This window comes from Pseudophryne corroboree, chromosome 1 (genome assembly GCF_028390025.1).
Source record: "Pseudophryne corroboree isolate aPseCor3 chromosome 1, aPseCor3.hap2, whole genome shotgun sequence".
In the NCBI taxonomy this organism is placed as follows: Eukaryota; Metazoa; Chordata; class Amphibia; order Anura; family Myobatrachidae; genus Pseudophryne; species Pseudophryne corroboree.
In genome coordinates, this window is record NC_086444.1 from 79,087,374 (window position 1) to 79,110,709 (window position 23,336).

Here is a 23,336-nt window from a genome sequence, read left to right on the forward strand (position 1 = left end):
ACTAGATTAAATTAAACTTGACCACTGTGTTGTACTGGAGACTAGTGATGTACTCTATCGTAGCTATGTACCAAATTCTGTTCAAGAGTTCCTGATGAGTTCCAATTGATATGTGGAGAATTGTTTTTCTCTAACGTCCTAGTGGATGCTGGGGACTCCGTCAGGACCATGGGGAATAGCGGCTCCGCAGGAGACAGGGCACAAAAGCAAGCTTTTAGGATCACATGGTGTGTACTGGCTCCTCCCCCTATGACCCTCCTCCAAGCCTCAGTTAGGTTTTTGTGCCCGGCCGAGAAGGGTGCAATCTAGGTGGCTCTCTTAAAGAGTTACTTAGAAAAAGTTTTTAGGTTCTTTATTTTCAGTGAGTCCTGCTGGCAACAGGCTCACTGCATCGAGGGACTTAGGGGAGAGATTTTCAACTCACCTGCGTGCAGGATGGATTGGATTCTTAGGCTACTGGACATAGCTCCAGAGGGAGTCGGAACACAGGGCTCGCCCTGGGGTTCGTCCCGGAGCCGCGCCGCCGACCCCCCTTGCAGACGCTGAAGATGAAGAGGTCCGGAACCAGGCGGCAGAAGACTCTCAGTCTTCATCAGGTAGCGCACAGCACTGCAGCTGTGCGCCATTGTTGTCAGCACACTTCACACAGCGGTCACGGAGGGTGCAGGGCGCTGGGGGGGGGGGCGCCCTGGGCAGCAATGTATAATACATGTATGGCGAAAAATACATCACATATAGCCCTTGAGGCTATATGGATGTATTTAACCCCTGCCAGATATCTAAAACTCCGGAGAAGAAGCCCGCCGAAAAGGGGGCGGGGCCTATTCTCCTCAGCACACAGCGCCATTTTCCCTCACAGAAAGGCTGGTGGGAAGGCTCCCATGCTCTCCCCTGCACTGCACTACAGAAACAGGGTTAAAACAGAGAGGGGGGGCACTGATTTGGCGATATGTATATATATTAAAATGCTATAAGGGAGGAACACTTATATAAAGGTTGTCCCTGGATAATTATAGCGTTTTGGTGTGTGCTGGCAAACTCTCCCTCTGTCTCCCCAAAGGGCTAGTGGGTCCTGTCCTCTATCAGAGCATTCCCTATGTGTGTGCTGTATGTCGGTACGTGTGTGTCGACATGTATGAGGAAAATATTGGTGAGGAGGCGGAGCAAATTGCCTGTAATGGTGATGTCACTCTCTAGGGAGTCGACACCGGAATGGATGGCTTATTTATGGAAATTACGTGACAATGTCAACACGCTGCAAGCCGGTTGACGACATGAGAGGGCCGGCGAACAAATTAGTATCTGTCCAGGCGTCTCAAACACCGTCAGGGGCTGTAAAATGCCCATTTACCTCAGTCGGTCGACACAGACCCAGACACGGACACTGATTTCAGTGTCGACGGTGAAGAAACAAACGTATTTTCTTTTAGGGCCACACGTTAAGGGCAATGAAGGAGGTGTTACATATTTCTGATACTCCAAGTACCACAAAAAAGGGTATTATATGTGAGGTGAAAAAACTACCTGTAGTTTTTCCTGAATCAGATAAATTAAATGAAGTGTGTGATGATGCGTGGGTTTCCCCCGATAGAAAATTATTGGCGGTATACCTTTTCCCGCCAGAAGTTAAGGCGCGGTGGGAAACACCCCTCAGGGTGGATAAGGCGCTCACACGCTTATCAGAACAAGTGGCGGTACCATCTACGGATAGGGCCGTACTTAAGGAGCCAGCTGATAGGAGGCTGAAAAATATCCTAAAAAGTATACACACACATGCTGGTGTTATACTGCGACCAGCGATCGCCTCAGCCTGGATGTGCAGAGCTGAGGTGGCTTGGTCGGATTCCCTGACTAAAAATATTGATACCTTTGACAGGGACAGTATTTTATTGACTATAGAGCATTTAAAGGATGCATTTCTATATATGCGAGATGCGCAGAGGGATATTTGCACTCTGGCATCAAGAGTAAATGCGATGTCCATATCTGCAAGAAGATGTTTATGGACACGACAGTGGTCAGGTGATGCAGATTCCAAACGGCACAAAGATGTATTGCCGTATAAAGGGGAGGAGTTATTTGGGGTCGGTCCATGGGACCTGGTGGCCAGGGCAACTGCTGGAAAATCCACCGTTTTTTACCCTAAGTCACATCTCTGCAGAAAAAGACACTGTCTTTTCAGCCTCAGTCCTTTCGTCCCTATAAGAGTCATATCTGCCCAGGGATAGAGGAAAGGGAAGAAGACTGCAGCAGGCAGCCCATTCCCAGGAACAGAAGCCCTCCACCGCTTCTACCAAGTTCTCAGCATGACGCTGGGACCGTACAGGACCCCTGGATCCTACAAGTAGTATCCAAGGGGTACAGATTGGAATGTCGAGAGGTTTCCCCCCTCGCAGGTTCCTGTAGTCTGCTGTACCAATGTCTCCCTCCGACAGGGAGGCAGTATTGAAAACAATTCACAAGCTGTATTCCCAGCAGGTGATAATAAAATTACCCCTCCGACAACAAGGAAAGGGGTATTACTCCACACTATATGGTGGTACTGAAGGCTAGGTGAGACCTATTCTAAATCTGAAAAATTTGAACACTTACAAGGGTTCAAATCCAGATGGAGTCACTCAGAGCAGTGATAGCAAAGAACAAGGGGACTATATGGTGTCCCGGGACATCAGGGATGCTTACCTCCATGTCCCAAAATTTGCCTTTTCTCACCAAGGGTACCTCAGGTTCGTGGTACAGAACTGTCACTATCAGTTTCAAGACGATGCCGTTGGATTGTCCAAGGCACCCCGGGTCCTTACCAAGGTAATGACCGAAAGGAGGATTCGTCTTCAAAGAAAATGGACGACCTCCTGATAAGAACAAGGTCCAGAGAACAGTTGGAGGTCGGAGTAGCACTATCTCAAGTAGTTCTACGACAGCACGGGTGGATTCTAAATATTCCAAAACCGCAGTTGTTCCGACGACACGTCTGCTGGTCCTAGGGATGATTCTGGACACAGTCCAGGAAAAGGTGTTTCTCCCAGAGGAGAAAGCCAGGGAGTTATCCGAGCTAATCGGGATCCTCCTAAAACCAGGAAAAGTGTCAGTGCATCATTGCACAAGAGTCCTGGTAAAAATGGTGGCTTATTACGAAGCGCTTCCATTCGGCAGATTTCACGCAAGAACTCTTCAGTGGGATCTGCTGGACAAATGATCCGGATCGCATCTTCAGATGCATCAGCGGATAACCCTATATCCAAGGACAAGGGTGTCTCTCCTGTGGTGATTACAGAGTGCTCATCTTCTAGAGGGCCGCAGATTCGGCATTCAGGATTGGATGCTCGTGACCACGGAGGCCAGCCTGAGAGGCTGGGGAGCAGTCACACAAGGAGTGTGATCAAGTCTGGAGAATTCTCTCCACATAAATATACTGGAGCTAAGAGCAAATTTATAATGCTCTAAGCTTAGCAAGACCTCTGCTTCAAGGTCAGCCGGTATTGATCCAGTGGGATAACATCACGGCAGTCGCCCACGTAAACAGAAAGGGCGGCACAAGAAGCAGGAGGGCAGTGGCAAAACTGCAAGGATTTTTCGCTAGGCGGAAAATCATGTGATAGCACTGTCAGCAGTGTTCATTCCGGGAGTGGACGACTGGGAAGCAGACTTCCTCAGCAGGCACGACCTCCACCCGGGAGAGTGGGAACTTCATCGGGAAGTTTTCCGCATGATTGTGAACCGTTGGGAAAGACCAAAGGTGGACATGAAGGCGTCCCGCCCGAACAAAAAATGGGACAGGTATTGCGCCAGGTCACGAGACCTTCAGGCGATAGCTGTGGACGTCCTGGTAACACCGTGGGTGTAACAGTCGGTGTATGTGTTCCCTCCTCTGCTTCTCATAACCAAGGTATTGAGAATTATAAGACATAGAGGAGTAAGAACTATACTCGTGGCTCCGGATTGGCCAAGAGGGACTTGGTAACCGGAACTTCAAGAGATGCTCACAGAGGACTAATGGCCTCGGGAGCTAAGAAGGGATTTGCTTTCAGCAAGTACCATGTCTGTTCCAAGAGGAACCGTGGAATCGGCCTTTAAGAAAGGACCTGCTCCAGCAGGGACCTTGTCTGTTCCAAGACTTACCGCGACTGCGTTTGACGGCATGGCGGTTTGAACGCCGGATCCTAAGGGAAAAGGCATTCCGGAAGAGGTCATACCTACCCTGGTCAAAGCCAGGAAGGAGGTGACCGCACAACGTTATCACCACATGTGGTAAAAATATGTTGCGTGGGTGAGGCCAGGAAGGCCCCACGAAAAAATTTCAACTAGGTCGATTTCTGCACTTCCTGCAAACAGGAGTGTCTATGAGCCTCAAATTGGGGTCCATTAAGGTTCAAGTTTCGGCCCTATAGATTTTCTTCCAGAAAGAATTGGCTTCAGTTCCTGAAGTCCAGACGTTTGTCAAGGGAGTATTGCATATACAGCCCTTGTGTGCCTCCAGTGGCACCGTGGGATCTCAACGTAGTGTTGGGATTCCTCAAATCATATTGGTTTGAACCACTCAAATCTGTGGATTTGAAATATCTCACATGGAAAGTGACCATGCTGTTGGCCCTGGCCTCGGCCAGGCGATTGTCAAAATTGGCGGCTTTGTCTTACAAAAGCCCATATTTGATTTTCCATTCGGGACAGGGCAGAACTGCGGACTCGTCCCCAGTTTCTTCCTAAGGTGGTGTCAGCGTTTCACCTGAAACAACCTATTGTGGTGCCTGCGGCTACTAGGGACTTGGAGGACTCCAAGTTGCTAGACGTTGTCAGGGCCCTGAAAATATATATATATATATATAATTCCAGGACGGCTGGTGTCAGAAAGTCTGACTTGCTGTTTATATTGTAGGCACCCAAAAAGCTGGGTGCTCCTGCTTCTAAGCAGACTATTGCTCGTTGGATTTGTAGTACAATTCAGCTTGCACATTCTGTGGCAGGCCTGCCACAGCCAAAATCTGTAAATGCCCATTCCACAAGGAAGGTGGGCTCATCTTGGGCGGCTGCCCGAGGGGTCTCTGCTTTACAACTTTGCCGAGCTGCAACTTGGTCAGGGGCAAACACGTTTGCTAAATTCTACAAATTTGATACCCTGGCTGAGGAGGACCTGGAGTTCTCTCATTCGGTGCTGCAGAGTCATCCGCACTCTCCCGCCCGTTTGGGAGCTTTGGTATAATCCCCATGGTCCTGACGGAGTCCCCAGCATCCACTAGGACGTTAGAGAAAATAAGATTTTACTTACCGATAAATCTATTTCTCATAGTCCGTAGTGGATGCTGGGCGCCCATCCCAAGTGCGGATTGTCTGCATTACTTGTACATAGTTATTGTTACAAAAAAATCGGGTTATTATTGTTGTGAGCCATCTTTTTTAGAGGCTACTTCATTGTTATCATACTGTTAACTGGGTTCAAATCACAAGTTGTACGGTGTGATTGGTGTGGCTGGTATGAGTCTTACCCGGGATTCAAGATCCTTCCTTATTGTGTACGCTCGTCCGGGCACAGTACCTAACTGAGGCTTGGAGGAGGGTCATAGGGGGAGGAGCCAGTACACACCATGTGATCCTAAAAGCTTGCTTTTGTGCCCTGTCTCCTGCGGAGCCGCTATTCCCCATGGTCCTGACGGAGTCCCCAGCATCCACTACGGACTATGAGAAATAGATTTATCGGTAAGTAAAATCTTATTATTAGCATTTTTGGATGTTTGATCAGCCGGTGCACATAGTAGAAGATTGGCAGGGGAAATGAGGAGAGGTGGACCTACAATTGTTAAAATGAGGGAGCAGACCATATTCCAGAATTTGGGTCAGGAAAAAAAATGTGCCAGCTTGGCTACAATGCCTCCAACACAGGTCAGAAGTAACAGGATACATTTGATGGAGGCGCTCTGGGACCAAGTACCATCTGGTAAACACTTTATATGAGTTCTCTCGGATAACTACACTAATAGAACATTTCGAGATAGTGAGATGTATTGCTTCCCAAGCATCATCGCCAAGTGGGTATCCCAAATCTGCCTCCCAGGCCAGATCATGGGGAGTGAGTGAGGGGGACTCCAATGTCAAAACAGAGTGGTATAGAAAGGATATAGTACCTCTGTCAATAGCTCGGTATATGCATAGTCTTTCAAATGGCAAAGGATTTCGAGGTGGGAGAGCAGACGGGGAGGAGGTAACAAAATGGTGAATTTGTATGTATTGGTAGTGGGATGAGTCAGGAATTCCATGTTTTTCATGTATTTCAGCAAAAGAATGTGGGGCAAATTGTCTTACAATGAGGTGGAAGCGAGTAATACCTGCCACTAGCCAGATACCATAGCTGGTGAATGGCCCGGCAGAAAGAGGGTTATTCCACAAGGGGGTCTTAGGAGATGGATATGCGGAATGGACAAATTTCTTATTAAGGCTATTCGAAACAGAGAGCATCAGAGCCATCCCAGTATTGAGAGAGTAGCCCGAGGTCTATGTTACGTAACAACCAGGAAAGATTGGGAATTGAGTTCACACCTACCAAAGCACTTTCAAGATCAACCCAGCATTTAGTGAGCATAGGAGAATGCCAGACAACCAACGGATTTAGTGAGATGCATAATAGTAAAAAAGTGAGGGTGTATTGAGAGTCTCCAACTGTTACACCAGCAATATCAGGACTAGCATAGTACGTATTCTCTTAGATAAAGGCTCAATAAAAGGAGCAAAAATAAGGGGCAATAAAAGGCAGCCTTGTCAGGTCCGTTGATTATTTGAAAGGGATCAGAAAGTAATCCCCCTGGCAAGGATCGAAGCAGAAGGCTTAAAGTAAGAGCTTTTAATGGCTTGTAAGAATTTACCTCTAAAACTAAATTCAGTAAACGTTTGCATCATAAATGGCCAGGAAACCCCATCAAAGGCCTTCTCCGTGTCCAAAGCAAACACAAGATAAGGGAGCTGGTGCATATTAATATAATGTATGACTTCCCCTGTGCGTCTAGTATTATCAAGTGCTTGCCTCAACGGGACAAAGCCCCTCCTGATCAGAGTGGATGAGGTCGGGTAATAGAGGGTTGAGCCTAGTCGCCAGAATCTTAGCAAATATTTTCAAATTGGCATGAGGTAGTGAGATAGGTTGATAATTAGAGGTAGATAAAGAATTCTTATTTGGTTTAGGAATGACCGTGATAGTGGCTTTGGTAGTAGTTGGGTGAAAGGTGTCGCCATTATGAATTTGGTTAAACATCTCAGTATAAGGTATCTTGGAAAGTAATAGTATCTGACCTGTGTTAGGGGCACAGACATTGGGCACTATCACATCCAACTGTCCCAATTTCCCAACAAAAATAATGTACCTGCCATCAGAGTCAGTAAAGATGGTCTGTTGAACGAAGTTTGTTTTTAATCAACCCTAGTCACATAAAATTGCATCCACAGGCCTCCTCACTATTACCCGTGAAGGCACCTGTGTATGCAAAAAGCGCGCCGGTACTTACTGAAAAGTGGAGATTTGAGAAAAGGCAGATTCTGCTGCTCCCAGTTTATAAGGATAATTGCTACCTCAGCGGTTTGGAACTGAGGAAGCCGCTGAGCTAGCGTTAAGGTGGAGAAACGTGTTTTCGATTGACTGTGCCAGAGATGATCACCTCCACATCATTGATGCATTAGGCTGTATAAATCATCCACACAGTGTGTTTGCAATACGGGCCATTACCAGCAGAGGGAGCCTGAACACCGTGAATGATCCTATTGAGTCGTCAGAAATAACTCCATTTCACCTGCCAAAGAGGTATTATACCAGCAGAGGGAGCCTGATTACTGGATCAATATAAGCACTGCATTACCTTGGAGGTGACGTAATAGCAAGTATGTATGGTAATTACCAGCGATTCGAATGATGTGTGCACACATGTAAAATCCAAGTGAACTTGGGACTTCTTTGGAATTTAATAAATCCATCTAATAGCCGCAAATTGGGATTATATACTGTAGTTCATGAGATATTGGAACTGGCTCTATATGTGGGAGTCAAACAAATAATCCCCATATGGTCCATTGGGACTTTTCCATTGTTTGTGGACACTTTTCAACTGAATGAGGTAATGGACCCATCTGTGGTCTAAACATATGATTAGGATATATCAAGGAATACTGGCAAGCCTCTAGGGAATGAAAATGTGTGTTTAATACATGTTAATCGTATTTTAATATATGCTGCAGCATTTTATATATTTTTATTAATATTCTTTCTGGGAATAAAAGATTAAAAAAGATTTATTATAAATTTGGGTGTATGAAGTTCTATAATTACTAATTGTGGTATCAACGGCAGTGGCAGCGCTCTAGGTTTGTTACAGGGATTTATTTCCCTGTAAGTTTATTTTGTTTTTAATCAAAATGGCAACTCCGTCGATTTGACTGGAGGAATACAAAACAGTGGAGAAGTTCTTAGACTTGAGAGATGGGTGAACGGAAGCGAGAAAGTTAGTTTCTTGTAATATTATCGGATTTAAGATTACATATAGAGTGGAATAATACTGAGTGCTTTTGAGGGGTGTTTAGACCCTTAACATTCATAGAAGCAATGGTTAAAGGCATCTTGATGGACTCAATGAAGAAAGTTAGAGTGGTGTGGTATGATTATCTGAGGTAACCTGACTCGCTTCAGTGTTAAGAGAGGGAAAAAGGAATGATAAAGTAGGAAATTAAAGGAGTCAGGGGAGGAGTCTGGGTGCTGGATCCCCGGGTCCAGAGGAGGAAAATGCATACAGAGTTTAGGAGTCCAGGTATAAGAGGGGTATAAAGGAAACAAACCCGTATACCCTCTAGGAGGTAGAAAAACATACAGAAAATCAACTTATAGATGGAGAGATATTCAAGTGTTGAGTGTAGAGAGAACAAAATGGGGCTAAAACCCCCCTGGGTGTGAGCTAAGAGTAAGGGCATATAAGAAGGCATATGTCATAGGGAGATGGGTATGTTAGAAGTATACAATTAACACAGAGAGAGGAGGAAGATCAAAAAATAACAATCAGAAACCACAATTTACAAAAATAAGCAACAACAATGAGGAAACAGAGGCGGGCACACAAAGGGAGCAGCTGCAGTAGGTTAACATCGGAGAAGCCAGAAGAGTAATCAGCCAGTATGCAAGCTGCAGAAAAATAGCAATAGACAGAGACAACTAAATAAGAAAAAAAACAAAAAACAGTGTAACATCAGACAAATCCAACGAGAAATAACGAACAGCATATACAAAAAAGCTATAAATCATCCTTCCTGATGAGGTCAAAGGTCCACCTTGGAGATTATCAATGTGAGAATTAGCAGAAAACAACAATAGTGCTCATGAATCAGCATTAAAAATGAGTCCAAAGAACAAGTGTGAAGTCCACATAGCGGAGTGGAGATTCTCAAGGGCTTTCAACTGCTGGGTGGGAAGAGAGTCCAGATTCTTCCAGATAGGTCAGTAGGTCCTTGTCCTCTGTAGGATCTCGAATGTAAATCGTCTTGCCATGAAGATCTATTAGGAGTTTAAAGGGGAACCCCCAGCAGCAACGAATCCTGCGGTCATGTAAAGCCCCAGTCAAATCCACGAGTTTGCTTTGTTTAACAATAATGACAGGTGCTAAGTCCTGATAGAATTGAAGTCAAGCATTCTCGTAGAGAATATGATATTTGCAATGAGTGGGGATTAAGGGGGCCATTCAAATCTGATCACTGGGGTGCGTTTTTTGCTGTCCTGTGTTCAGATAGTCGCCGCCTCCAGGAAGAGTGTATATTTGCCGTGCAAGTGTGCGTTCCTGTGTGTATACCAAGCTGCTAAAATTCACTTTGTGCAGTCTGTGCGCAGCCCAGGACTTACTCCTCCATTGCGATAGAATCAGGCCGATTGGGGCCGGAGCCGACGTCAGACACCATCCTTGAAAACGCTTGGGCACGCCTGCATTTTTCCGGACACTCCCTGTAAATGCTCAGTTGCCACCCGCAAATGGCCTCTTCCTGTAAATCATCTTGCGAACGCCCGTGCGATCGGATTTTTCGAATCATCCAGTCGCTGACCGACGATGCCCATTGTTGTCAGACGTGCATGCGCATTGCGGTGCATACGCATGCGCAATTAGCACCTGATCACCCTCTGTGCGAAAATGCAGAGCAGCGATCAGATCTGAATGACCCCCTAAGATCTTTATCTTTAAAGCTGAGAAATCTCACAATGGCATCCTGAGGAGCTTCACTCTAATGAGGTTTGGGCCTGAGAGCCCAGTCTGTGAATTCCAATGGTAGTTGATGAGAGCCCAGGTAAGGGAGAAGAAAAGAGAACACCTGCTGTAATTTATATGGAGTAACCAATTCCAAAACATTGTGAATACTGAGGTTGTTCCTTCTTTCAAGATTGTCAAGATTCTCATTCTTTGAGTGCAATTCCTGAGCATTGTGATCCAAGTCCCTATGGGTCACATTCTGGGCTTTAAGAAGAGAGTCTTGACTAGATTTGAGTTTAGAAGTTCTGAAAGCCAGTGAAGATATATAAGATTTAATAGAGGAGATAACTTTATCAAGTTTCGTCTCCAAAGAGTCCTTAAGGTCAGTAATAAGAGACCGGAGGGCTAGAATACCTTCTTTAGTGGAGAGGGCAAAGGAGGAAGGCCCGTATTATTATTTTAAAGGTGGAAGAAAAGGAGGATTTTGCAGTTGAGACATTTTGCCGTTTCTAAAGAAATGTTCAGCAGTATCACTTCCCACTTGTTTCTTAGTTCTTGCGTTGGATCTGTTCATGACAATGGTGTGGAGGGTGCGAGACCAGTGACAGCAGGAGGGAGCTGGGATAAATGCAGCTCTGGGGCCAATGTATAATTGTGGGCAGCTCACCTGAAGGGCTCTCAGCAGGGTTTAGCTAGTGACCAGTGTATCCCAGGGGCCAGCCAGGGGACAGAGGAGGCAGCAGCCGCTTTCAACAGAGAGCCCAGAGAGGAGAAGGGGAGAAGCAGTCTTCCTAGGATGCCACTTCCAGTCTGGTCCATGGGAGGCAGTGCTGCAGGCAAAGCTCCCCCACAGACTTTAGACACCAGGGTATGGGACCCGGCACTCTGTGCACTGTCAGGTGGGCGACAGGAGGTGGCAGAGTCCCCAGGGAGGCCGGGCAGGCCGAAAGTCAGGCTGTGTGCCATAGAGATGAGGGCCAGCAGGAACTCAAGGCCCTGGCTGCAGCAGCGTGACCAGTCCGCAACCTGGTCACGCTTGGAGCGTACCTTGGCTCCGGGACCTGGACACTAGGTGGGTATTGGCTGTGTGGGGCTAAAGTTACAGTGCAAAGGTGACAGGAGGTTCTCCAGAGGCCTGCAGTGGGCATTAATAGACGCTGGCCAGGAGCTCCAGATAAGCTCGTCCAGCCAAAATGCCTGCAAGACCATGCCCCTCCACAATCCGCATGGTGTCTTCTTTGAACTAGAGAAAAAAAAAGTAATCCCTCCTGATTCTCCTAATAGATACAGTGGTTTTCAACTGCAATCCTCAAGGTCCCCCGACTGGCTATGTTTTATAGATTTCTTTGATCATAGATAGTTGATAGACTTTGCTGGGTAAGGTAGTTTCTTACCTATTTCTACAGACAAAAAAATCTGAAAACATGAACATGATGGGAATATCACTGGTAGGCACAATAAATAATTGTGTAGCCCCAGGCATATCTAAACTGGGTACGGGCCCCTGAGTAATTATACTTACCCCTACAGAGTCCCACTTTGGCAGTGCTGCAGGCAGAAATCAACGGGAAAATGGTGCGGCTGCCATTTTCCTGGAGCTCTGCACATGCGCTGTAGAGATGTCTCCGGAAACAGTGCGGGCACCATGTTCCTGGAGCAATCTACTGTGCTGCCAGAGAGCATGGAGCCTGCACACAGGCCCCCTATTTTCTTAAACCGCCCACGTGCCTAACTGTGATTATCTCGGTGCATGGATCTTGACTTGTTAAAGTAGAAAATGGTATTACAAATTTAGAGCAGCCTGCTAAGGTTTTTTGATAATTTTCTAATTGTCCTGAGAGCCAAACTGTGTGTGATGTTTCATCTTTACATAGAACCCATGAAATATTGGATAATTGTTTACCTTATCAGATTCAACGTGCACAATACATTAATCAGTGGCACATGTGAATCATTAGGAAAGAATTGATACTTGGATGCGAACACTCAAAGAAATACAAAAGTTATATAAATGTTCAGTTATTACTGTAAGGAACTAGCATATTGCACACAGATATAATACTCACTTGCGATAGAGGTTTTGCAGGTTTGGCCAATATTCCCCCAATATACTGAACGTGAGGCAGCAGCGGGCGAGCAAACTCAGTAGTAAAGTCTACATTATATATCCACAGCTCGGCTTTCAGGTGCAGGTCAACTATGGATGGTCTGGACCCAACTGGAAAATGTTCTTCAATCACACTGTCAAACAGCGAGTCGATTTTCTTCTCCACTATGTGAGATGCCAAAAACATTAAAGTGTTTTTCAAACGTCCAAAGAAATCCATGCGGTCAGTGAGCTGAGTCTGGAATAGTGGAACATATGACAGTGGAGTGGGAATTCTCACACGTAAGGCATTGCCAAAGCCTCCTGGAAAGATTGCAATGTAGGGAATTCCCAACTTCTCACAGACCAGAAAAGTGCATGGATTAAATGCGTCTACCACTGCGATGTCATATTTCTCTTTCCTTAAGAAGTTTAAGATATCTGACTGGTGTAATGTGATGTTGCACTGGTACGTCAGTTCGCCCATAAATGCTAGGACAGACTGGAGTCCACCTCTGCAAGGGAAGATGAATAAATATAAAGATGACATTAGTTTTCAGCCTCTCTAACATAAAATAAAATAAAAGCCAGTCCCTCAATGCAATCTTCAGAGAATCTGATACCATTTTTATCGGCAGAGACTACAGTAGTAGGTGACAGTGGTGTGAAATTAGAGGTTAGTCCAGATGGCAGATTGGTTGAACCAGAGGACGGTTTATAAGGCAGGTAGACAATAGAAACAGGTAACACAGGGTTAACAGCAGGTACATGTTGACAGGATTTCCCCAGTTGCAGCCAGGAGCTTTAGGGTTATGGCGAGTGTTCTGGTGCACCAGGTGTATTACACACAGCAACTGTTCCACACAGGGATCTAGATGATGGGTCAATAGTCAATAGGTCAACCCTGTATGGTCAACATGCATTAGGTTGACAAAAGGGCGACATATTTAAATGGTTGACACAAGTTGTTTTTTTATTCAAAACTTTTTCATACTTTACCATCCACGTGGACTATGATTGGGAATAATAACCTGTGCCGAGCGCAGCAAGGCACTTTGCCCGAAGCATGGCGAATGAAGCAAGCCATGCGCGGGAAAGCAGTACACTGGGGTCACGTGGCTAAATATGCAAGATGACACCCAAAAAGGCAAAAAATCAGGTGTATATAATTTTTTGTGTCGATCATTACTGTGTTGACCTTTTGTACCTGTCGAACTTTTCAGGTGTCTGCCCTTTCGCTGTTGACCTATTGACCTTGTCGACTATGTGCATGTCGACCGATGGCGTCGGCCTAGTTGACTGTCGACCTTATATTGGTCGGCCTAATGATCTACACCCATTCCCACAATCCCTGCAGTCCTCCAGGCAGGACAGGAGCAATTATTACAGCCAGCAGTGCCAATCATTCATTATAAACACAGACTTCCTTAGCCTAAAAGACAGGGTCGTTGACAGAAGGCTTATTTTTCAATGTATTTAAAAAAAAAGTGCTTTTAGGTTTTTAAAAGACCAATCCACTTATAAGTGGATGCTAGAGCCAGGTTAGAGAGATTTTTGAAGAATAATGGGGAGATTTGTCAAATCTTGGAGAGAGCTAAAGTGGAGAAGTTGGCCAGAACAATCAGATTCAAGCTGTCACTTACAGGCTGTGCTAGATAAATGATAGAAGATGATTGGTGACTGGAAAAATTGACCGGACGCACCTCGGTGCCGATGCCAAACAATCACAGATTTGTATTGGGTCTCACAGGACTTGACCAATAAGTCCGTCGGTAACTGCCTGGTACTGACTCCACCCACTGCGCAGTGGGTGGGTATTTTGCTGCTACCACCAGGCTCATCCCACCGGCACCTGGAACTGCTGATTTCCACTCCGGCTCCTATCATCAGCACCTGAAACCATTTGCTGCTGTGTATGCATGGATACGCTGTTGCCACACCTCCTGACTGATGTCGGTTGACTCCCACTGCTCACTGGCCTGGACCAGGCCCTGCACGGTAGCTGGCAGAGGGCGGAGCTTGGAGACGCTGGACTCAACCCAGAACAATTGAAGAACGGTACTGCATGTGTCGCATTCCTGTTGGTCGCAAGATGAAAAGCAGTCGTCCTGAAGGTAGGTGTTTATTGCTCCAATAGTCTTAAAAGAGACTCCTCCCCTTTAGCAAAGGGGATACAGCAGTTCAATACTTGTCATAGAAGGTAAACACATTCTGAGGCACGCAGGCCTCCTTTTATTCTCATCCAACACACAATACCACACGGGGTACCAATCAAGTTAAGTGCATATACTTTGTCCCCTATGGACAGTGTGGAGTGGTCACTCTGTGCTTGAGCCCACTTGCAGCATCAGTCCCGCTCTGGTGCTGACACATGTGGGATGAGGAGAAAAGTTCCCCTAAAACACGACTTCCAGGAATCTGCTAAAGGACCAAGCCTGCCACCTGCAGCTCAACTCCAAGCTTCAGAGATGGGCAGCCAGGGTCCCCAGGCAGAGTCTCCTGCCCACTGAGTGGAGGAAGGTTTGGCAAGCTTTTCTTCTGCCTTCCAATGCCACTCATTTATATGCCACTCTGCCTTCTCAGAGCTGGGATTCCCTAGCCCTGCAGCCTGGGACTGCTGGTGCTCTCCCTCGGCACACCGGGGGTTAACAACTTAAAATGCCACACTGGGAACCGGCTTTCCTGGCCCCACCAGTGAGCAGCTCAATGCACTCTCCCCCAATGCAGCACAGCGCACCAGGGGTTAACCTACTGCTTGGCTGCCCTCAGCACTGGGGTACAGGGAGCTAGTTCTCCCTGTCCCCCAGCGTGTAGCCACTGCACCTCCTGAGCACCGCAGTCATGGAACGCAGTTCAGGCTGCGGGCACTTATCTCTGTGCTCTCTCTCCAAGTGCTGGGTGCACAAGGAGCCGACTCTCCCTATTCCCCGGCATGCAGCCACATAGCCTGGCAGCCTAGGACGGGAGTAGTACGGTATGCCGGCGTTCGGGCTCCCGGCGATCAGCATACCGGCGCCGGGAGCCCGACCGCCGGCATACCGATAGCGTGGCGAGCGCAAAGGAGACCCTTGCGGGCTCGCTGCGCTCGCCACACTGCGGGCACGGTCACACTATTTTATTCTCCCTCCAGGGGGGGCGTGGACCCCCACGAGGGAGAATAGTTGTCGTATGCCGGGTGTCGGGATTCCGGCGCCGGTATCCCGACATTCGGCATACAGAAGACCACCCCCTAGGACAACTGCCCTTGCTGCTGTGACTCCCTGCCGGCCTGTAATGCTGAGGTGCTGGGAGTGAAGTAGAATGCTAAGGTGCTGGGAGTGAAGTAGGTCTTCCTATGTATTTATCCAAACTCTGCCACCACTTTCAGTTGACCTGTTCACACCTGGACAATGTTGGCTGATGCCTTGTCTCAAGCGAGCCGCTTGCCGTGCCATAGTGTATGGTAACTGAGAGCATGCATACGAACATTCCTGTTACCATAACAGTGTAGCCTGGAGACCCGGCTGTAGTAGCGGGGAGCGATGCTCCTGCTATGCGGAACAGTGAGAGGGAGAGCTAGCGGAGGTAATGTAGCAGGGTAGTGGGAAGCTGTGCTCCCACTACCCATAGTTTAGTGAGCTGTGGCCGGTGGTGGTAGCAGGGAATTTCGATCGCGTGTGCAAGGTGATTGACAGTAAGATAACGTTTGGGGGTGGTAACTGGCCATTTTCTGGGAGCGTCAGGAAAAACGCAAGTGTTCCGAAGCTTTTTCAGGGAGGGTGTGTGACGTCAGCTCCGGCCCTGATCAGCCTGTTTCTATCACACTGGAGGAGTAAGTCCTGGGCTGCGCACAGACAGCACAGACTGGAAAAATCATTAGATGGTGAGTAAGTTGCGAACGGATTTGCAGCTGTCTGGCGACGTTTTTGCACAACGGACAGTAAGCATGCATTTGCATACTTGCACGGGGCGGGTTTTCACTCTCTATGAGCGGCGACTATCCATTCGCAGACCTCTGCAAATTTGCAGAGGAGCAATCAGGTCTGAATTAGGCCCTGTATTTGTCCCGCAAAGGTACCCTGGGTACTCCGCTGAAGCAGTTAATGCCCATGCTTGGATCAGCTTTACTAAGGAATTAACCTTTAGATATTAAATAATCATGTACTGTGAATGTCTCAAAAGTTCAAACAAAACCAAAGCTATATTTAACAAGACTATTTTTGATTATTTAAAAAAAACAAAAAACATTTTTACTATCCCATATATGGTAGTGGTCCCGCTGTGTTCTGCAGACCATTACTAAATGGAAAATAGAGAAGAACCAGACACCTTTGCCTTGCGTGCCAAGAAAAAGTGGACATTGATTCTTAAAATCTATCAGTTGCATATAATTACTCATCAATTAATACACTGCAAAAATATAGAAGACAAACCCTGATAGGAGAGGTCACCTTACCTGCCGACAAGATAATCTTTCTGGTGCTCAGTAAAAAGCCGTTGGTATTCCTTCAGATATTTCTCATCAAGTGAAAACGTGGAGACTGGATAAGGGCTGGGTGGCAGCTCATAACCTAAAAAATATATATTGTACATTGTAATTTAACGAGAACAAAACTAAAAAACAGTAGGGCCCATGTTATGAGCATGCTGGAGCCAGTGGCTGCGTCCTTGGATGTAGCTTCTCTGGCTTTATCAGCGCCATCCTGAGGTATTATCGGGATTCTGTGCGTGCGTCACTGTTTTTGCACATGCATTGATTGAACTACCATTGCGGTTGCAGTGATGATTCATTTGCAAGTAATTGAAGGGAAGCAACCGTTTTGTGGGAGGTAATGGTGGGGCGTGTTGGAACCATGTTTGGGGCATGTATCAGCCACGACTATGATCCTGTACGCAGGAAACACGTCTTCGGTGTCTGAGCTGTGGTGGACATTCTGAGTGACCATGGACTTAAGCAAGGAGAAAAAAAAAAGTACTCTCTTTGTTTGGGGCACTCACCCTATTAAAGGTAATTTATAATATAATGTTTAACACTTTAGTAAGGTCCCTTTTTTGTTTTAGGCATGACCAACCGCGTATTCAAAAAGAGAATCCTCAAACACGCTGGAAACATCTTCAAAAGATGAAGAAAGTTACGCCCGTTGCGAGACATGTCAAACTGGGCATAAGGCCTGGGTGACCTTACTAAAGAATTGCTCTGCAGGGAGAGCAAATGGCCATTGAAATTTAATGCGGTTTGGGTTCAGTGAAATGATCAACTATAGCGCATTTCTTTAAGAGCATACCAACAAACATCATCAAGAATCTCCATGTTAGATTAAGGTAACCAATTAGCTGCGATAATGCAATTTTATGATAAATAATTGCAAATCTATCCTACTAGCGTCAAAAAGTTATCGGCGTGGAGTCTCCATAGGGTTTATCGCGGCTTTCTCTTCACCATCTCTGAGCAGGTGATAAGTAGTGCAAAATCCCTATTTTAAGGTAAAAATGTTGGGATTTGGTTCAGAGCTCCTGGCCCCCCTTCCCCAATAACTAATTAGGCACTTTAAAGTTCTTACTAATTTCAAATTGCCCAACAATGACATGTCATTTATGGGGTCAAAAGATGCACAGTGATGGCAATTGGGGCACAAGCTATGGGACAGGTAAATTTCAGTGCTTTATATATACTTATACCCATTTTTTTACGTACCCCAAATTTAATGAGAGCCCTTATTTTTGATGACTTTTTTCAATGTAAAAAAAAAAATGCATAGAACAAGCCATTTGACATCATTTAATTACACCAAATAGCTTTATTATGGCCACTAATAGACTTCTATAATGTTTTCCTATATTAGTTAGGCTTTTTGGGGGGAATACAGGCAGATTTCCCCACTTTCTCCTATACTTATCTCAGCTTTTGCCATCTAGAATTATTGCGCAAATCCCATTATCGCCATTTTGGAATAGGATTGGTGTGATAAACGGGAGCACACAGGGTGCGATAAGCAGATTATTAGGGAGATAGGTGCGATAACATTAGCCGCAGATTGCGATTGGATACGTATAATGGCCTTTCCTTTTAATTATTGTTATTTTTTCAGATTTTTTCTGTTGATTTATTCAATTATTTAATAATAAGTTCCGACCACCTTTCACGATCTACTTCACAATCTACTAATTAGCTCCCAACTGTCGTCATGTGTTCAGCTCCTGTTATTGACAGTTGGGAGCTGATTGGCTGGGGCACCAATTATCATTTGCATTCAATATAAAAATAAGATTTTAAACCTACCGGTAAATCTTTTTCTCCTAGTCCGTAGAGGATGCTGGGGACTCCGTAAGGACCATGGGGTATAGACTGGCTCCGCAGGAGACATGGGCACTTTAAGACCTTTAATGGGCGTGAACTGGCTCCTCCGTCTATGCCCCTCCTCCAGACTCCAGTTATAGGAACTGTGCCCAGAGGAGACTGACATTTCGAGGAAAAGGATTTTGTTAATCAAGTGTGAGACACATACCAGCTCACACCACAAACACACCGTACAACATGGTATATAAGTAAACCAGTTAACAGTATGAACAACAACATAAAACAGCAACAGCCTGATTTCAACATTAACACAACCTGTGTGTAATCTTATCAATAACTATTTACAATTATTGCAGATGTCAGTCCGCACTGGGACGGGCGCCCAGCATCCTCTACAGACTAGGAGAAAAAGATTTACCGGTAGGTTTAAAATCTTATTTTCTCTTACGTTCTAGAGGATGCTGGGGACTCCGTAAGGACCATGGGGTTTATACCAAAGCTCCAGACCGGGCGGGAGAGTGCGGATGACTCTGCAGCACCGATTCAGCAAACATGAGGTCCTCATCAGTCAGGGTATCAAACTTATAGAATTTTGCAAAAAAGTGTTTGAACCCGACCAAGTAGCCGCTCGGCAAAGCTGTATCGCCAAGACATAACGGGCAGCCGCCCAAGAAGAACCCACCTTCCTAGTGGAATGGGCCTTTACCGATTTTAAAGAAAAACACTAGGAGAGCGCTGATTTAATCTGTTTGTAGATTTTATTAGATATTTATATTTATATACTAAAATTAGGAAGCCGCCGAGGTTGGAAGGCGGGGAAACGCGTCTGTTTCATCTCCCATTGACGGGTTTTAGCGGAGGTGCACTTACTAGCCGGTCGGCCGAGAATTCACCCCACTGCAAACGGGGTATAAGAGGAGGAGAAGTGACCGTATACTCCGGATAAGGCTGACGGCAAACGAGCAGCCGGGAGGAACATCACTGCCATTGAGATTATTTCTGGACTCCAGATAAGGCTGAGAATGAGAGCTGCAGCCGGGAGGATGATCATTTAATCAGGCTGTGACAGGTTTGCCCACTGAGACTATCACGTTGTGATTTTTACCTATGTATGAGAGCTCTGGACTGTTTAAAAAATATATTGCATGGCCATGCAGAAATGCACATAAAAACTTAATGTGACATCTAAGCCAAATATTATCAAGACATTTCCTACAGTATAAAGATAATAGGCAAATTATCAACTATAAAGGAAGGAGCCCTTCAAGTACATGCATTATTGGATACATAGCATATGTTCATTAAACAGCAAGTGTTGCCAGTGGAGGTAATACAAAGTAGCATTTGAGGTACTCAATAGAGGCTTGGTGTGTAGACATATTATAGTCTTTTAGGTCGCTGTCTTTTCAGTTGTTTTATTGTAATAAATGCGATATATTTTTATGGGTACTGGCTGGTATTAATTTTAGTATATAAATATCGAATAAAATCTACAAACAGATTAAATCAGCGCTCTCCTATTGTTTTTCTTTATTTTGCTGGATATGAGGGGTTTATAAACCAATTACCCCTGGGAAAGCCGCTATTTTTTCTGTTCAATAAGGGCGCCAGGATTTTGTTGTGTGTGCTTTACCGATTTTGGTAACGGCAATCCAGCCGTAGAATGAGCCTGCTGAATTGTGTTACAGATCCAGCGTGCAATAGTCTGCTTGGAAGCAGGCGCGCCAATCATGTTGGCCGCATACAGGACAAACAGTGCCTCTGTTTTCCTAATACGAGCTGTTCTGGCTACATAGATTTTTAAAGCCCTGACCACATCAAGGGACTTGGAATCCTCCAAGACATCCGTAGCCACCGGCACCACAATAGGTTGGTTCATGTGAAACAACGAAACCACCTTGGGTAGAAATTGAGGACGAGTTCTCAATTCCGCTCTATCTACATGGAAAATCAGATAGGGGCTCTTGTGAGACACAGTCGCCAATTCTGACACCCGCCTTGCCGAAGCCAAGGCCAATAACATGACCACTTTCCAAGTGAGAAATTTCAAGTCAACAGTTTGAAGAGGTTCAAACAAATGTGATTTAAGGAACTGTAACACCACGTTAAGGTCCCACGGTGCCACTGGGGGCACAAAAGGAGGTTGGATGTGTAGTACTCCCTTCACAAAAGTCTGCACTTCTGGAAGAGAAGCCAATTCCTTCTGAAAGAATATTGATAAGGCCGAAATCTGCACCTTAATGGAGCCTAACTTCAGGCCCCTATCCACTCCTGTCTGTAGAAAATGGAGAAAACGACCCAGCTGGAAATCCTCCGTAGGAGCATTCTTGGATTCACACCAAGACACATACTTCCTCCAGATACGGTGATAGTGCTTCGCCGTTATCTCCTTCCTAGCTTTAAGTAGAGTAGGGATGACTTCCCCTGGAATACCTTTCCTAGCTAGGATCTGGTGTTCAACCGCCATGCCGTCAAACGTAATCGCGGTAAGTCCTGGAACACACACGGCCCCTGTTGTAACAGGTACTCTCTGAGAGGAAGAGGCCAAGGATCTTCCGTGAGCATTTCCTGAAGATCTGGATACCAGGCCCTTCGAGGCCAATTTGGAACAATGAGTATCGTCTGAACTTTTGTTCTTCTTATGATTCTCAATATTTTTGAGATGAGTGGAAGCGGAGGGAACACATACACTGCCTGATACACCCATGGTGTTACCAGCGCGTCCACCGCTATCGCCTGAGGGTCCCTTGACCTTGAACAATACGTCCGAAGCTTCTTGTTGAGGCGTGACACCATCATGTCTATTTGAGGGAGTCCCCAGCAACTTGTCACTTCTGCAAAGAACTCTTGATGAAGTCCCCACTCTCCTGGATGGAGATCGTGTCTGCTGAGGAAGTCTGCTTCCAGTTGTCCACTCCCGGAATGAATACTGCTGACAGGGCGTTCACGTGATTTTCCACCCAGCGAAGAATCCTGGTGGCCTCTGCCATTGCTGCTCTGCTCCTTGTTCCGCCTTGTCGGTTTACATGCGCCACGGCTGTGACGTTGTCTGACTGAATCAGAACCGGTAGGTTGCGAAGAAGGTGCTCCGCCTGTCTCAGGCCGTTGTATATGGCCCTTAATTCCAGCACATTTATGTGCAGACAAGCTTCCTGGCTTGACCATATTCCCTGAAAGTTTATTCCCTGTGTGACCGCTCCCCATCCTCGGAGGCTCGAGTCTGTGGTCACAAGAACCCAATCCTGAATTCCAAACCTGCGACCCTCTAGAAGGTGAGCCCCCTGGAGCCACCACAGGAGAGAGATCCTGGCCCTGGGGGACAGGCATATCAACCGATGCATTTGGAGATGGGACCCTGACAACTTGTTCAGTAGGTCCCACTGAAAAGCTCTTGCATGAAACCTGCTAAACGGAATGGCCTCGTAGGCCGCCACCATCTTTCCCAACACTCGAGTGCATTGATGAATCGATACTCTTTTTGGTTTTAGCAGAGCCTTGACCATGTTCTGGATTTCCTGAGCTTTTTCCACTGGAAGAAAAACCCTCTGTCTTTCTGTATCCAGAATCATGCCCAAGAACGACAGCCGAGTTGTCGGAACCAACTGTGACTTTTGCAAATTTAGAAGCCAGCCGTGTTGTCGTAGCACCTTCAGAGAGAGCTCCACATTTTTCAGTAATTGTTCTCTTGATCTCGCTTTTATCAGGAGATCGTCCAAGTACGGGATAATTGTGACACCCTGCTTGTGCAGGAGCACCATCATTTTTGCCATTACCTTGGTGAAAATTTCTCGGGCCCGTGGAAAGCCCAAACGGCAACGTCTGAAATTAGTAATGACAATCCTGTACAGCGAATCTCACGAATGCCTGATGAGGAGGGTATATGGGGACATGAAGGTATGCATCCTTTATGTCCAGTGAGACCATAAACTCCCCCCTGTCCAGACTGGAGATCACCGCTCGGAGAGATTCCATCTTGAATTTGAATCTCCTCAAATACAGGTTTAGGGATTTTAGGTTTAGAATCGGTCTGACCGAGCCGTCCGGCTTCGGGACCACTAATAGAGTTGAATAAAACCCCTTCCCCTGTTGTAACCGAGGAACCATGATAATCACTTGCTCTTGATACAGCTTTTGTATTGCCGCTGCTACTATTGTTCTCTCTGGGAGAGAAGCTGGTAAGGCCGATTTGAAAAATCGGTGTGGAGGCACGTCTTCGAACTCCAGTTTGTACCCTTGGGTAACAATTCCTAGCACCCAAGGATCCAGGTCCGACTGAACCCAGACCTGGCTGAAGAGCCAAAGACGTGCCCCCACCGGTGCGGACTCCCGCAGGGGAGCCCCAGTGTCATGTGGTGGATTTGGCAGAAGCCGGAGAGGACTTTTGCTCCTGGGAACTAGCCGTAGCTGGTGTTCTTTTCCCTCTTCCTCTACCTCTGGCGAGGAAAGACGATCCACGCCCCATTCTGAATTTATGAGACCGAAAGGACTGCATCTGGTACTGAGGCGTTTTCTTTTGCTGTGGGGGAACAAAAGGCAAAAAAAGAAGACTTAACCGCGGTAGCTGTGGAAACCAGGTCCGCGAGGCCATCCCCAAACAACACTTCACCCTTGTAAGGCAGAGCCTCCATAAGTCTCTTGGAGTCAGCATCACCAGTCCATTGACGGGTCCACAGCGACCTCCTAGCTAAAATTGCCATTGCATTGGCCCTTGATCCCAAGAGGCCAATATCCCTCGCAGCCTCTCTTAGGTATAACGCTGCGTCTTTTATGTGACCCA

At 46.3% G+C, this 23,336-nt stretch overlaps 1 protein-coding gene across 1 annotated transcript in view; it reads right to left on the reverse strand.

The window, feature by feature from the left end:
- Nucleotides 1-23,336, reverse strand: part of LOC135056105 (UDP-glucuronosyltransferase 3A1-like) — a 76,701-nt gene that overhangs the window by 6,687 nt on the left and 46,678 nt on the right. The window contains exons 3-4 of the mRNA XM_063960873.1: nt 16,718-16,832; nt 12,263-12,797 (exon numbers count right to left, since the gene is read on the reverse strand). Of these exons, the coding sequence (XP_063816943.1) occupies nt 12,263-12,797; nt 16,718-16,832 (650 nt within the window). The remainder of the gene's footprint in view (nt 1-12,262; nt 12,798-16,717; nt 16,833-23,336) is intronic.